Raw genomic sequence first — 17,387 nt, forward strand, 5'->3', positions numbered from 1 at the left:
TTTTTGGCCAACCCCACTGTGACATTTAACAATGTAATTTAATGTTAACATAAAATCCTCATTAGGAAAACAGATTCGATTAATTGGCTTCAGATCAATATCACTATAATTTCACGGAACATATTTGATTTTAGGACTAATTAACATACTGCCCTGTAGAGAGCTCAAGTTTGTTCAAACATAACTTGGAGAAATTAAGATACATTATCATTTGCTTTGGGACTCAAACTTCATTGTGAACCCATCTTATAACTAGACTTCCTCATCTTTTGGTAACTGCTGTGGACAAGAGTACATCCAAGGTTGCATCTGTCGGTCTGCCTCACTTAGTGTGCCCCATGTGCCCATGTAGTCCTTTTCCCACAGCAATTTACTGTTCCCTGCTTCTAAGGAAAAATTATAATCACAGCATCCCTACCATCAATAGTTCTTATTTTTTAACTAATCTTGGTCACATATCAATAGTGTTTTTAAATAAATTCATCAGCAAAGAACTGATTTAAATCAACTTTAAAATAATTTTAAATGAATACTATCCAAATAGGTTTTAAGATCAGAGTTATAGACATATGGCTAAGCAAAACTGGGGGGATATCCATAGAATCAAATAATCTAAAGCTTTTCCTTTAGTAAAAGGAATAATCTAGAACTGATTATTAGCTATTTTTTCCTAAAGGTCTCAGAAAGTATTCCATAACTCTCTTAGTACTTAGTCAAAGTGAAGTCCATTTATTACCTACCATTAAATAGTTAATATTTCTGTCTATACTAGGTTCTGGAACACAAGTTCCTCATCAAGGGTAGCTCAGAATAAAGCTTTCAAATGTCCACTGAATAATGTGAAAAACAGCAAAGCAGTGAATGCTTTCATGCAGATAAATTCCTACAATTTAATCAGGTATCTTTTATTATACAATCAAGACTTTAGTGATACGTGAGATCCCCACATCTGCGAAAATTTAGAGAAAATCCATTCCTGGAAACATGATTTTTAACCTCAAAACAAAGTCTAAAATTTAAATGTGTTTAATACTAAAAGAAAATATCACACTTTAAGGACATTTTAAATTTTAAGTAAAATAAAAAATAAATATATTATGGATTATGTCCTTGCTCGCTTAAATGAAAATACTTTATGTGACTGATTTTTTTTTGTTGTTGTTGTTGCTTTGTTGTTCGTTTGTTTTTTGGTGCTGGAAATCGGACCTTGTGCTTACAAGGCAGGCAGCAGAAGCACTGAGCTAAATCCACAGCCCTTATGTGATTGATTTTATATTGTTAAATAATCAACAATTATGTCATTCAGAATAATGTTGAATCACAGTAAACTAGCTCTATAATCTTTGTAAAAACTAGATAATTAATGCATAAGTGAGCAGTATTTCAAATTTTCATAAAATTTCAAAAATATTTAACCTAAATATTTATAAATTATCTGAAACTTCATTTTGTCAGCAAGAATTCAAAATAAAGCTAAACCTTAGAAGTTTTTCTACTTCTAAATCCAGTATACAGACTGAAAAAATTATTTCTAACTCAGAAAAAGATCCACTTAGAAGCTGTAATTCAGAGAAAACAAAGCTTAATAAACATGACAGGGATAAGAGTAGGAAGTAGAGAAAAAACAATGTGAGAGAAAAATCTAAATGTAAAATATTGTTCACTCATCTTACATTAGGAAACTGGCAGGGCTACAGATTTAGCTCAGTGGTTCCACCGCCTGCCTTGCAAGCACAAGGACCTGAGTTCGATCCCTAGTACAAAAAATAAAATAAAAAGAAAACTGGCTATCTAAAATTTGTCTAAAACTTTCAACTATGGGTCACTAAAGATTAATGACCAGAAACTATTAATTTCTTTTTGATCAAAAATATCATAATAATTTATTACAGAATTACATCAGCACTATACTCATTGTGAAAATTAAGCCTAAACAAATTTTGTAATATTAATTTAATAAAAATATTATCAAATAGTGAGTATTCTTGAATATACTGACTTGAATTGTAGAAGGTGACATGTCATGCCAAGTGTTAATTTCTGAAGTAAAAAATGACGTTACTATTAAGATTCCAAATTTCTTAGTATCAATAATTTATAAGCTTACTTTTAATGAATCATTATTAACAGAAGGTAAAATCACAAAGAAATCTACAAGTTATACACTGTGAATCTCACAAAGAATTATCAGGGCCGGGGATTTAGCTCAGTGGTTCGGTGGCCTGCCTCGCAAGCTCAAGGACCCGAGTTCGATACCCGGTACCAAAAAAAAAAGAATTGTCAATGACATGTAGAAAACAGCACGAATAGGGAACTTCTTCAAAAGAAAACATTTTAGAAAATAATAATGCCAATTTGCAGTAAATATGGGATACATATGTACATATAAAAAGTTTACCAGTGAAAATGAGCTGAAAACATTATGTGCTGCCATCAAAGGTGTTAAGCTCATGAAAATTTCCACTATGTTAGCAGAAACAATTCAAGAAGATTCATTTTTTTCTACTTAAAAATTGTTCCATGGGTTAGAAATACATATATATATTTATATATATATTTATTCACTCCATATATATATATATATATATGGAGTATCTTAATGGAAAGAGATGCAAGACCAGCTTCCATGAAGGATCTCAAAGACTCCAAAGTCACAGAAACTAAGAATCAACTAGTGGTTGCCAGGAGCTGGTGCTGGTGGAAGAAGATGCTCTATGACATACAGAAAGTGTCAGTTACACAAGAAAGGTTTTAGAGAATCTGCTCTACAACATTGTGTCTATAAATAATACTGCATTATACACTTAGAATCTGTTTCAAAGTTGGGTCTCATTTTAAATATTTTCATCTAAATAATAAAAAGATCATTTAAAAAATGTCATTAGCCAACACAAAAGCAAGGAACAGAGCAGCAGGCTTCACACATACCTGTGAGAACGACAGTGTGCCCTCCACCACAAGCTACTTGGATCACTTTCTCAGGAATTCCAGCCACCAGCTGAGGTGTTCTATGATTGATCAGCAGCTCTTTAGGAAGACCTAATTTCCCACTCTCAGGTTCTCCAAATGTGTAGAGCTCACCATCCACTATTGAAGGGAAAATACAGTGACTGATAAAGATATAAATATGAAAGATATTGTTTTTTGGTATATGTTTTCATGCTCTATAAAAAATTCAGGCAATGATAACTTCATAAATTTGACCTTCCATATTTTTTCTATATGGTAAGGCTTATTTTTTTACCATTTCTAGTTTTGTTAAATTTTCTTTTCCTCATGATTATTTTACTTCTACAATCTTCATAACTATCACTACTGATAACAACTCTAAAATCACTTTCACAAACATAGCAAAGCCTATCTTATATCTACTTTTAAATAAGGCAAGAGAACTATGTATTCAGCTCCCATAAGGATATTTGTCTTTCCTACTATGAGATCTCAGAAACCTAGCAATGTCTAGTTCAAACATTTAATGAATACATATTGAATGTACAGATAAATGCTTTTTATGGAACTTGTTTTAGAAAACTCACTTATTTGTGATGTATTTGAGTGAGTCTAAAGATAGCCGATTTTACTCAGATGGTAATTCCTCCAGAAAGATTCTCTAAGGAGGTCTGACAATCATTAACTTGTCCACAGTGACAATACTGACTTCCTTCTATATCCCACGTATCACATTATAGCATGACTATAAGCTTCTTTAAATCAGGAACTTACTCATTTTTATAATACTGCCACCTACTGAGTCACACTGAATAATCACTGTGCCTGTGAAATGGGATAAAAGTCCCTGGGTTATAGGGTTGCTGTTTCATAGGAACAAATAAATCAATGCGATCAGAAGTATCTAGAACACATTCAGTGCCCAGTTATTATTTGTTGCTATTACATCTTTTGTGTATGTATAGAAAAACTGTGTGCCAATATAAATTGAACAGGCCTGTAAAATCTCAAAATCAAGATCCAAATTCTGGTTCTGCAACGCAGTTTCAGCACCACCTTGGAAAAAGTTGTGTCCTAATCCTGCCTCCATATATAGACTCAGAGGCACAATCACCTCTCTCACAAAACTGTGAGATTAAGTGGAATATAGTGATACTTAAAAATGCTTTGTAGACAGCAAAACTTGATATATCTGAGAGTTGGGATATCGTAAACTAGAGATTAGTACTATGTTTTAATCAACTTGGTATATAAGAAACATCCTTTAAGATGAACTTTATGTGGTAAATTGCTAAATCGTTCTCACAGTGCCAACTTTTTAGAGTAAAATGTTTACCTATCAAAGGTTAGGAAAGATATTTCCTGTAGTCGTCAGCAAGACCTTCTTTAGAGAGAAAGGTAAATGCTTTTAATCCATATGAAGTGTTCCATTTAATTCCAAGTTCATCTTATTTACGCACAAAAATAAAATAACACTTATCATAAATAAAAAAATAGATCATCTCATCTTACATATTTAGTGTTACTTCACATGAGCCTATTTTTATCAAACCTAGATTCTTCAGACACCGACCTGGCTCTGATTTCTGCCTTCTCCAAGACTCTAACCTTAAGCACTCTGCCAGGTATATCTCTTTCCAGTCTTGAAGACTGTTCCACACAACTTTGATCCCAGTTTCAAAATGTTCAATTCATTCACATATGTCCCCTAATGGTGCTGCACCTAATTCCCTCTTACCATTTGAATCGCTGATTGAAATGCTCAGACCCAACCATTAATGCATGAAATGAAAAGACAGAAATCAGGGATACTAAAAAACTCCATGTATTTTACTTCTATTTTTAAAACAGAATATATCTATTTTTAAAAATATAATTTAGTTAAGCATTCAAACGTATTAGTAATTTACACATTTGTTGAAAGTCTTAAACATGACTTTCTCACTAATTCAGTCTGCAGTTCCATTAAAAAAAAAAAAACTGTTCTCAGGGAGGCTGAGGCAGGAGGATTCAAGCCCAGTCTAGGCAACTTAGCAAGACCATGTCTTAAAATAAAAATTAAAAAGGGCTGGAGATGTAGCTCAGTGCAAAGACCCTAGGTTCAATCCCCAATACTTAAAAAAAATTCAACTATTCTTTTTGGTCTCTCAACTCAATATACAGAGAGAAAAAGAAGTTCAGTATAGTCCTTTTCTATATAACATTTTTATCTATCATGAAATCTACATCAAGCAAAAACTCTATGCTTGAGTTTTCATGTATAAAAAGTTGCTTTAAATACAGTCACAAAATAAACTGACAAGTCATAAAATTACTGAAAATTTGTATCAGCTGATATAAATGAGTCTTCAAAAAAATGTTTAGTATAAAAATTTGTGATAGGGCCAAGATTTAGCTCAGTGGTTCTGCCAACTGCCTCACAAGCACAAGGTCCAGAGTTCAATACCCGGTACCAAAAAAAACCAAAAAAACAAAACAAGTTTGTGGTATGTACAAACCTGTGAATACACTGAAAAACATTCAAATGTAATTTTAAATAGATGAATGGTATGGTCTGTCAATTATATTTCAATAAAGCTGTTGTTTTAAAGATACAAAAAAAAAAACCCTCAATGTATGCATGTTGCTTGAGATGAACCATTCTGCTTATTTCTTTATGGCTAAAGCAGAGTTTATTAATACAACTGACTCATTCCCTCAATGGATATTTATTGATTACCAGTTTGTTCAAGACACCAGGAATACAGTAGTGAACAATTCTGTACTGACAAACTCAGGTTGGCTCAATCTTGGTATGCTGGCACACAGGGTACTGGGATTGATCAATTAGTACTTTCTAAACCTGATCTGTGCTACATGCAATAAACAGTAATTATGTAAAATAAAGATTTAGAGACACATCTAATAGAGTCCACAAAAATATTTCCTCTAGTATTTTTACTGTTAAAACAATCATCAATTAGATAAAAAGCTACAATCATATATCACATTTCAAATACCTTAACTAAGATTGCCAGTGGGCCAAGGAAAGAAACTTGAGGATGCTGAGAAAAATCCCACCAAAGGAAACCCTATCTCATACTGAGCTCTCCTTTTCCATCTAGTCTTCATCTAGTTTCCCACAAGGAAAGACAAGGACTCAATGTATTTGAAAGAGAGTATGAGAGCAGTGTAGGCCAAAGATAGAAACAAGTAGTTCCAAAGGAAAGTGGCCCATAGGTCCTGTTTTAAATACCAAAGGGGCCTAAGAAGTTTGAGAAGCAATTTTAGAAGGGTTTCTAAAGTATCAATTTTAATTTTCTAAAGATCTAGCATTCACTTAGAAAGCTAACATGTCAAGAGTTTGAAATTACAAGCTTTCATTATAGTAACAGAGAAACACTGTAAGGTAAAACAGACCCAATTCATCTCATTACATGGACAAACACAGAATATTTTACCACTTTATTATTAATTTAGCAATAATTTTGAAATGAAAACATTACAAATCCAAAATGTTTTGTCTTACTTGTTACAAAAGCCGAGTGGTAATATCCACATGCGATCCAAGAGATTGGTTTCCCAATGTTCACTTGATGAGGGACACATACATTAATTATATTATTTAAACCAATTTGTCCTTCAGAATTGTCACCCCACATGAAAAGTCTTCCATCCGCTATAAAGGAAACACAAAGAAAAAAAGGTTTTTAAAGACAGCAGGGCAATTTGTTTTTTAAAATAGAAAAACTGTGTTTTGAAAAAAAATACTAAGACATGTACACTAGCCAACTACTTGAGAATTATTTCAATTGTGTAATGTTTCCATAATAATGAAGAGAATAACCTGATTGCAAATCACTTTAGGCATATCCATTTTTTATTCTCAATAGCAAACCCAGTACGCTATTTCCTATTATCACCTTGTTCTGTTGTAATGTCTCTAAACATAAATGTTTTCCTTCTTCCAGGCACTATACCTGAACTGAGAAACAACACGTGTCACACTGGAGATCTCCAAGTCAAAAGAGCAAGTCCCAGGTCAAAAGGGAGTAACAAACATTGCTTTTGAGAACACTTTGGAAATTTTAAAAGAAAAAATAAATGCAATTCACTATTGTATTTTTTTTATAACTAAGATCTGAAAACTCAGACTCTAGCTTCTGAGAATGAAATACAGTAGCACATACAACAGCTCAAAAACGTGTTAACTTAATGTCCTTTCTGTTACATTTTCAGTGTTAGAAAAATTAGGACAGAGATTTTATAAAGGAATTACTAATATTTATTTACTTCTACTTTTCAATTTTAAAAATGTTAATCTTTGAATTTAATCATAAAGTAAAGAAATTGATAACTGAAAGGATATTGAAAACCTAACTATATGTTTGATGAAATTAAAGGACAGAGCTTCACATACGACTGTGACTTTCATGTCTAGAGAAACACTGGATGTTTACATAATGCCCTGAGTGGAACAAAGCAGCAAACCAGCAAATTGGAGAGACCAAAATAATCATAGTGTCAATATTCTTTTAAAAGCTCTGTGTACTTTTCAAAGGGAAAGTAAAGAGATACAGTGACCATTACAGACTATATCTTAACAATATATGCAAATTCAGTCAAAGTTGCAACCAACTTTCAAAACATGCAGTGAAGATAATATTTAAGAACATCTAAAGGAGTAAAAGGACAGCAGAGCTTAGAATTTATTTACCAATAAGCTCCCAAATATATATTTATATCTTACACTAAGTAAACAGTGACTTAAATTTATATTTTAAAATGTCTTCTGAAAGCACACAGCCAATGAAAGAAAATTAAACAGCAATGCTGTCTTGAGTTGGTATATTCTGGTCTGAAGAAAAGGATGTGTAAATAGCACGGTACTAGCAAAGAAATAGACCCAAGGACCAAATGGAATAGATAGATTAGAAGATACAGAAACAACTCCAAACACATTCAGTCACCTCATCTTTGACAAAGGAGCCAAACATCCGCACTGGAAGAAAGACAGTCACTACAATAAATAGTGCTGGAAAAATTGCATTTCAATTGGCCAAAGATTAAAACTAGACCTATATCTCTCACCATGCGATAAACTAAAATCAAAGTGGATTACAGATCTAAATATTAAAACAGGAACACTAAACCAGCCGGAAGAGAGGTTAGGTAGAACTCCTGAAGATAGGAAAAGATTTTATAAACAAAACCTCAGTTGCACGTGAACTAGCACAAAGAATCAACAAGTGGAAGCTGGGTGGGATGGCGCACGCCTGTGATCTCAGTACTTGGGAGGCTGAGGCAGGAGGATCGCTGTGAGTTTGAGACCTGCCTGGGCTACGCAGTGAGTTCCAGGTCAGTCTCAACTACATAGTGAGACCCCAAAAAACAAAAACAAAAAAAAAAAGCTTCTGCACAGCAAGAGAAACCACCGATAGGGTGAAGAGACAACCCACAATATGGAAAAAAAATTTTACCAGATGTTCCTCAGACAAAGGACCAATATCTAGAATGTATAAAGAACTTTAAAAACTCAGACCTCCCAAATTTAAAGATCCAATACAAAAATGGGCATCTGAAAAAACAGAAAGAAAAAAAATGGGCATCTGAAATGAACAGACATTTTTCAAAGAAGTAAGAATAGCAAATAAACCTATGAAAAAATGTTCAACATTACTGATCATTCAAGAGATGCAAATGGAAACAACACTGAGATTTCACCTCACCCCAGAAAGAATGGCTACCATCATGAAATCCACCAATAACAAATGCTGGTGGGGCTGTGGGGAAAGAGGAATCCTATTCCACTGTTGGTTAGAGTGTAGACTGGGGCAACCACTGTGGAAATCAGTATGGAGATACCTCAAAGAAATAGGATTGGAGGTCCCGTTTGACCTAGCTATTCCTCTGCTGGGTATCTTCCCAAAAGAATTAAAAGAATCTTACCAGAGCAATATATGTGCATCCATGTTCATAGTGGCATAGTTTGTAATAGCTAAAACTTGGAAACAGCCCAACTGTCCAAGGACTGGAGACTGGATAAAGAAGATGTGTGTTTTTTAAAAAAATAAAATAGAGTAGAGTACTACTCAGCCATAACGAATGATAAATTAGAGGCATTTATAGCTAAACAGATGCACATTGAGGCAAAACTCTTAAGTAAAATGAATAGGATACATATGTGTAAATACCAAATAGTGTCTCTAGTGTGAGAAACTGAAAGTGTAAATAAGGATCAAAATGTTAACAAATAATGTGAAATAGGAAGAAGAGGTGCAAAGGGAAAGGGGAAGTGGGTGGGATAGGGGAAAAGAAAGGGGAATGCAATTAATACGAGAAAAGGAAAACATGGGAGAGATGGAGGGGTAGAAGGGAGGGCAAGGGAATGGGAAAAAATAAGAACGGAGATATATCATGTAAAGATACATATCTCCAATGATGAATGTCATTACTATATACCTAAAATGTACCAATAAAATTAATTTTTAAAAAAAGAAAAGGATGTATCATAAATTAATATGAAAACAAGTCAATCCGGGCATTGGGGCACATGCCTGTAATCCCAGCACTCCAGAAGCTGAGGCAGTAGGATTGCTCTGAGTTCGCGAGCAGCCTGGGCTACCTCGTGAGGTCCAGGTCAGTTTCAACTACATAGTGAGACCATCCACACAGGAAGAAAGACAGTCACTACAATAAATAGTGCTGGAAAAATTGCATTTCAATTGGCCAAAGATTAAAATTAGACTTATATCTCTCACCATGCGATAAACTAAAATCAAAGTGGATTACAGATCTAAATATTAAAACAGGAACACTAAACCAGCCGGAAGAGAGGTTAGGTAGAACTCCTGAAGATAGGAAAAGATTTTATAAACAAAACCTCAGTTGCACGTGAACTAGCACAAAGAATCAACAAGTGGAAGCTGGGTGGGATGGCGCACGCCTGTGATCTCAGTACTTGGGAGGCTGAGGCAGGAGGATCGCTGTGAGTTTGAGACCTGCCTGGGCTACGCAGTGAGTTCCAGGTCAGTCTCAACTACATAGTGAGACCCCAAAAAACAAAAACAAAAAAAAAAAGCTTCTGCACAGCAAGAGAAACCACCGATAGGGTGAAGAGACAACCCACAATATGGAAAAAAAATTTTACCAGATGTTCCTCAGACAAAGGACCAATATCTAGAATGTATAAAGAACTTTAAAAACTCAGACCTCCCAAATTTAAAGATCCAATACAAAAATGGGCATCTGAAAAAACAGAAAGAAAAAAAATGGGCATCTGAAATGAACAGACATTTTTCAAAGAAGTAAGAATAGCAAATAAACCTATGAAAAAATGTTCAACATTACTGATCATTCAAGAGATGCAAATGGAAACAACACTGAGATTTCACCTCACCCCAGAAAGAATGGCTACCATCATGAAATCCACCAATAACAAATGCTGGTGGGGCTGTGGGGAAAGAGGAATCCTATTCCACTGTTGGTTAGAGTGTAGACTGGGGCAACCACTGTGGAAATCAGTATGGAGATACCTCAAAGAAATAGGATTGGAGGTCCCGTTTGACCTAGCTATTCCTCTGCTGGGTATCTTCCCAAAAGAATTAAAAGAATCTTACCAGAGCAATATATGTGCATCCATGTTCATAGTGGCATAGTTTGTAATAGCTAAAACTTGGAAACAGCCCAACTGTCCAAGGACTGGAGACTGGATAAAGAAGATGTGTGTTTTTTAAAAAAATAAAATAGAGTAGAGTACTACTCAGCCATAACGAATGATAAATTAGAGGCATTTATAGCTAAACAGATGCACATTGAGGCAAAACTCTTAAGTAAAATGAATAGGATACATATGTGTAAATACCAAATAGTGTCTCTAGTGTGAGAAACTGAAAGTGTAAATAAGGATCAAAATGTTAACAAATAATGTGAAATAGGAAGAAGAGGTGCAAAGGGAAAGGGGAAGTGGGTGGGATAGGGGAAAAGAAAGGGGAATGCAATTAATACGAGAAAAGGAAAACATGGGAGAGATGGAGGGGTAGAAGGGAGGGCAAGGGAATGGGAAAAAATAAGAACGGAGATATATCATGTAAAGATACATATCTCCAATGATGAATGTCATTACTATATACCTAAAATGTACCAATAAAATTAATTTTTAAAAAAAGAAAAGGATGTATCATAAATTAATATGAAAACAAGTCAATCCGGGCATTGGGGCACATGCCTGTAATCCCAGCACTCCAGAAGCTGAGGCAGTAGGATTGCTCTGAGTTCGCGAGCAGCCTGGGCTACCTCGTGAGGTCCAGGTCAGTTTCAACTACATAGTGAGACCATCCACACAGGAAGAAAGACAGTCACTACAATAAATAGTGCTGGAAAAATTGCATTTCAATTGGCCAAAGATTAAAATTAGACTTATATCTCTCACCATGCGATAAACTAAAATCAAAGTGGATTACAGATCTAAATATTAAAACAGGAACATTAAACCAGCCGGAAGAGAGGTTAGGTAGAACTCCTGAAGATAGGAAAAGATTTTATGAACAAAACCTCAGTTGCACGTGAACTAGCACAGAGAATCAACAAGTGGAAGCTGGATGGGGTGGCGCACGCCTGTGATCCCAGCACTTGGGAGGCTGAGGCAGGAGGATCACTTTGAGTTTGAGACCTGCCTGAGCTACGTAGTGAGTTCCAGGTCAGTCTCAACTACATAGTGAGACCCTGTCTCAAAAACAAAAAAAAAAAAAAAAGCCAACAAAATGAAAGCAACTCTTACCAGATAGTGCAGCTGAAGTATTAGATCCAGCAGACAGCTGTTTAATGTTATGCTGGGATGTAAAAAAGCTAATACGATGAAAAGTGTTTCTCTCTTCAGTGTCACCAAGTCCCAATTGCCCTTCATTATTTCCTCCAGCTGCATATACATTGCCTTGTACTGTACAAGCAAAAGAAACATTAATATACTACAGTTACCTCCTTTAGGAAATAAATCAGTACATACCATCTTTCTTCTATTAACAGTGAAGAAAAGTATGAAGAAAGGCAAAGAATGAGGAGGAGCCATGTCAGACAGAACAGGGTGAAAATGAAAGTTGCTGCAAGGAGGTGGGGTAGGAAGTGCAAACAAGGACTTCTCAAGGGTCAGGAACTATTAACTACTCAGCAGCATTTGTTGAAAATATTACCCTTTTCTCCAACGAATTACTTTAGCTTCTTTGTCAAAAATCAGCTGGGCATGTATATGTAGGGTGATTTCTAGACTCTATCCTGTTGCATTAATGTTTTATTATCTTTTGCCAATACCATACTATCTTAATTATTTTACATGTCTTGAAATTAGTATCAGTCTCCCAATGTTGTTCTTTCTCTAAACTGTTTTTGCTATTCTATGTCCTCTGACTTTCCATAGAAATTTTAGAATTACTTTATGAATTTCTACACATAGACACATAGCCTGATTGGATATTTATTGTAAGTGAAAGGACACACATAGCTTTTCGCATGGCTTCCAGTCATTCTCAGCAAAGAGGGAAGAGCAATAGGAGTGATCAGTATGAAAGACTTAATGGTAATTATTAACACTAGTTAAGAAGTATGAAGTCTAAAATTGTTTCATGTAGTATAATAAAACTAAATACAAAAATAGATTTATAAGTAGAGACCTAAAATTTTCAGTTTATGTAGTTGTAAACTGTCAAAGTGCACGTCAAATATTCAATGTATTAGGCAAATAAACACTATTTTATTTTTTCCATATAGTATAAAGATGCACGTTAAGACAAACATATGTAAGATAAAAGTGTCTCATCATTATGCATAGGACAAGTACAATAAAGACATTATAAATGGTAAACTGAAAAACAACAAAGAAAAAGAGTAGGAGTAACCAGCCCTTGAGATGTGCCCACAGGTAAATCGATACTGTCTCTGGATATAACCTAAAAAAAGTTTTCTTTCAGTCATTTAAGATTCATCTGCGTATTTATAAAGGCATACACACACACACACACACACACACACACACACACACACACACACATAATATTTACATTTTAAAAACCCTAATCTAACTATTGCCAAGGTACCATTTTTATTAACTTTACAAAGCCATAAATGTTACTGGAATAAGACATCAGTTTTCGATGCCAGGCAGGAAGTCATATAGGTTGAAACCATACCTGTTAAAACTAGGGTGTGGTTCCTTCCACAGGCAGCAAATTGCACTTTTTCAGGTTTAAGAGCTAAAATTAAAATAATATGACAAATTAGGGGAAAGAAAATAAGGGAAAAGAAAAAAATATGAGGAAATGAAAAAACGGAAATAAAGTTATTGTAAATAGGGAAGGGATAAAAAACAAAACAAAAACTTAGCCGGGGATTTAGCTCAGTGGTTCAGTGGCCTGCCTTGCAAGCGCAAGGACCCGAGTTCAATCCCCGGTACAAAAAAAAAAAAGGAAGGGAGGAGGGGGTAAAGGGAGGGCAGGGGTATGGGGAAAAAAAGGAGAAACAAGACCTGTCCTGTAAAGGTACAAGAGCCCAATGATGAATGTAACTGTACTGTAAACCTAAAATGTACCAATAAACTCAATGAGAAAAAAAATAACATGACAAAGTTTCTTATGGATATGAAAATGGTAAATAATCCAGGTAAAATGGTAATTAAGTTATAAAACTGAGCTTTATTTATGTATCATGGTGCTGGTAATTGAACTCAGGAATCTGAATAGCTAAGCCTGCACCTATACTCAAACCTGAAACTGGGGCTTGTCTGACTCCAAAGTTGATGTTCTTAACTACTAAACCAAAGGTTATCAGGACTTGTGCATTATAATAAGCAATGAAGCTTTGGAAAGAGTGAGTCATTGAGTGTGGGATAGAACCTAGACATCTGTGTATTTTTAGAATCTCATCAGGTAATATGTGCTGAGATCCACTGCATCCTGTAGTACTGCCTCCTCACCAATGTGATCCTTTACCTAACATGCCATCACCATTATGAAGGTCACCATCTACCACACTTAATTAAAAATTTTAAGTCTAACAGTCATAAGCATACACGTATGTTAAAATTGTTCATTCATCTACACATTCAAAAAATATTTCTAGAGTATTTCCTAAGTAGCATAGCATTTGTACACAGGACTAAAATAGAGCCCCTGTTCTCAAGGATCAGATAGTATAGATAGACTATCCTGTTACCCTGCCTATTAAAGAAGATATGTGAAAATAAGGACCATGATCAACCTGAGTACCTACAAATATTTGGCAATTAGTGCTCAATAAATACTTTTTGACCATGTGGACTACCCCAAAAATCCTACAACACACTTATAAATAGTATAGATGATAAATTCACACTGAAATTTTGAGATGAAATTTAAAATTTGACCAAACAAATAGTATATACTGTTGTTGTCATATCCCAAGGCATTGCCATAGCCTTCAAATTTAGTTGATGTTGAGTTGTTTAGTTGATACAGGCTATACCCAAACGGTTTGCATTGAACAGTGAGAAAATTTTGTAGGGGTATTATACATCCCAGATATTCTGGGACAGAGGAGCTGATTTCAAATATATTCTCCTGTTACTCTTATACACTAGTACTAATCACCACTTAGTCTTGATGTTTGTTCTGTTCATCTACTCACTATATACTGCAGGATAAAGTATGCTTTATAAAACCAGAAACTGTATAAAACTATGACATAAATGAGATCAATCTCAAATTCTACAATATTATAACGTCTATTTTCTATATACACAATAACAATAATTAAAGTGGTTTTATAAATAGGCAAAAAAAAAGATATTCAAATGCAATACTGTAGAATCAATACTTCCTTTGGTGGTCCACAGGATTAAAGTCAGCGTGACTTTTTAGATCATATAAAAGTAGATCTGAATTTCATGTAAAGAATAAATGCTACTAGCCAGGCATGGTGGCCCACGCCTAAAATCCCAGCCCTCAGAGGCTGAGGCAGGAGGATCACTGTGAGTTCGAGACCAGCCTGGGCTACATAGTGATTTCCTGGTTAGTCTCAACTACATAGTGAGACCCTGTCTCAAAAACAAAATAGCTCAGCGGTTTGGCGGCCTTCCTTGAAAGTGCAAGGACCCAAGTTCAATCCCTGGTACCAAAAAAAAAAAAAAAAAAAAAAAACCCAAAAAACAAAAAAAGAATACATGCTACTAATGTCCAAATAAATCTTACAAAAAAAAGACTTTATTATTTATGACATTAAACTATATAATCAGAATAAAAGTACTTTATGCAGTTTGTTAAGTATTTAAAGTGATAAAGGGCCCCAAACCTTTGACACACGTTGGCTTGTTGACAGTTGATTTTGATCCTAATCCTAACTGACCCCAGTTGTTGCTGCCAAACATGTAAAGTTTATTATTTCCTAATGGGAAGAAAAAAATAACAAATTGAAGCATTCATCACATAAACAGCATGAAATAAAGTCATCATAATGCAATAAAAAAGCTGTATTTTTTTTAAAGTGATTTCTTCTTTACATTCAAACAGGTTACCTTATACATCTACATATGGCTAGATTCTGAGGTGTAAAAAGTGCTGGGTTTATACAATAACACTTTTTATTATAATGAAATAGATTCATTCCAAGAAAGGTGCATATATAGAAAATTATACTTAAATATGCTAAGGTAATTTAAAATTGAAGAGTCTCTTGAATTAATTTGTGAAGAATTCTCTGCTACAGTAAAAGAAACTATCTTCAACATACACATAAAACAGCACATTTATAACGCTTCAGATTCTGTATTATTGACCTCATTTAGGATAGTAAATACTAACCTGTAACAACAGCAGTATGTTCATCTCCACATGAAAGATACATAGGTATGTCATTCTTAAACCAGAATTTGCTAGGCATATTTTCAGCAAATTTGGTTTTCCCAAATGTAAACACAGCACCTGAATCTGCAAATTCAAGACAGTTTCTATTTTAGAACTTTTACTATGCTGTTATTAAAACGTTTTCAGCAACTTAGCCATCATAATGGTGAGTAGGTAGTCAAATATAACTTTCAACATTTTCAATAGCAGATTAACCAAATCTTCAACACAAAAGCAATTCACTTTTCCTGATACTGTATTTCTCCTGAGAATCAGAAATTCAGCTCAGGAATTCCGTATAAAATGAAATAATTCTCTTAATAGAACCACTCAAGAAGCTTCTCACTCTTACCTTACTCATGTTGTATAGTTACTTTCCCCTCTTTATAAGTTCTGTAAGGGAAAGGATGGTATACAGTATTTTGTTCCCCCCAAACACCATCACAAAGTGCCAGTTACGGGAAATTAGAGGAGAGGTATGTTGTAATTTAATATTCTTAAATTATGTCGTTACTTGAGCTGAGTAGTAGAAACGTTTATCATGCAGTACCACTTTGAAGATAGCAAAAACCAAACTTAAGTACAGTTCTCAGTATTTAAACACACACACACACACACACACACACACACACACACACACATCAAATAGGAAACCAGATACAGCTTTGAAGGAAATCCCAAGGATGATCACACATAAACTACTTGGTACCAGAAAGGAAAACATAGTGAATACAAACAAGAAATATCAATGTACCCCCCCAAATCAAATGTACAAGACGCTAGACACTATGAAGAACCTTTTGAGAACCACCGTGAGGCATTGCAATTCAATCAATAATGGAGAGTTGGGAAGCAGGCTCTACAACAGGCTCAGGGTTTCCCCAGAATGAATCATTTTAACTGTTTTGTCCTGGCTCCCCAGGAATCCTCTGATACCCCCATCTCAAGCTCTGCTCTGGCCCACTGGTATGTACCGTACTTTATCTCTAAGGTGTGAAATCCAGGCGGCAGGAATCTGTGTTTTAGTCAGAAACAGGGCAGAAAACGCAATACATATTTTTATAAATGTGTAAGGCTGCTCTAACCCAACGTTTTTTCAAACTGTTGGTCGCGACAATTTAGCGGGTCACGGCGAACACTTAACCGAATGTATTATAGAAATGCTTTGAGCGCATCCCAAATGGTAACAAATATCGCTTGAAACATCTATCTCTGTTAACAGTTCTCCAGCGCTTATCAGGTAACCACGTCAAATGTATTTCAAACTGTAGAGCTCAGGGGAAAAGTCTTTAAAAAAAAAAACCGTTAAAAATCTCCCTTTTTTCCTTTCTCCAACTCGTTTCTCCCCCTTCCTTTTTCTCACACTCCCCGCTCACCCACCCCGCGACTGGGTCCCGGGGACCTCCAAAGTGCTCGAGTCTGAAGTAGGTACTTTGGGAAGTTTACACCGAGGTAAGAAGTGTCCCTGACTTCGAGAAACTGGCCGAAACCCTAAGACGGGACTCCCTTTCCCGCTGTCGCCCGTCAGCCGGCTCCCGACTTCCCCCCTTAGTTACCGGCGGAGGCGCGGCCCCAGCGACCGCCTCAGTCCTG

General features: G+C 35.2%; 1 protein-coding gene across 3 annotated transcripts in view; it reads right to left on the minus strand.

The window, feature by feature from the left end:
• The window catches only part of Rpgr (retinitis pigmentosa GTPase regulator), a 54,951-nt gene extending 37,564 nt beyond the window's left edge, over positions 1-17,387 (minus strand). For all 3 annotated transcript variants that reach the window (XM_010636204.3, XM_010636203.3, XM_033760307.1), the window contains exons 1-7: positions 17,351-17,387; positions 15,753-15,878; positions 15,244-15,336; positions 13,110-13,172; positions 11,708-11,866; positions 6,458-6,607; positions 2,929-3,087 (exon numbers count right to left, since the gene is read on the minus strand). In XM_010636204.3, coding sequence (XP_010634506.1) covers positions 2,929-3,087; positions 6,458-6,607; positions 11,708-11,866; positions 13,110-13,172; positions 15,244-15,336; positions 15,753-15,831 — 703 coding nt within the window. In that variant the 5' untranslated portion in view covers positions 15,832-15,878; positions 17,351-17,387. The remainder of the gene's footprint in view (positions 1-2,928; positions 3,088-6,457; positions 6,608-11,707; positions 11,867-13,109; positions 13,173-15,243; positions 15,337-15,752; positions 15,879-17,350) is intronic.

This window comes from Fukomys damarensis, unplaced genomic scaffold (genome assembly GCF_012274545.1).
Source record: "Fukomys damarensis isolate Sample0158 unplaced genomic scaffold, DMR_v1.0_HiC HiC_scaffold_39, whole genome shotgun sequence".
NCBI lineage: Eukaryota > Metazoa > Chordata > Mammalia > Rodentia > Bathyergidae > Fukomys > Fukomys damarensis.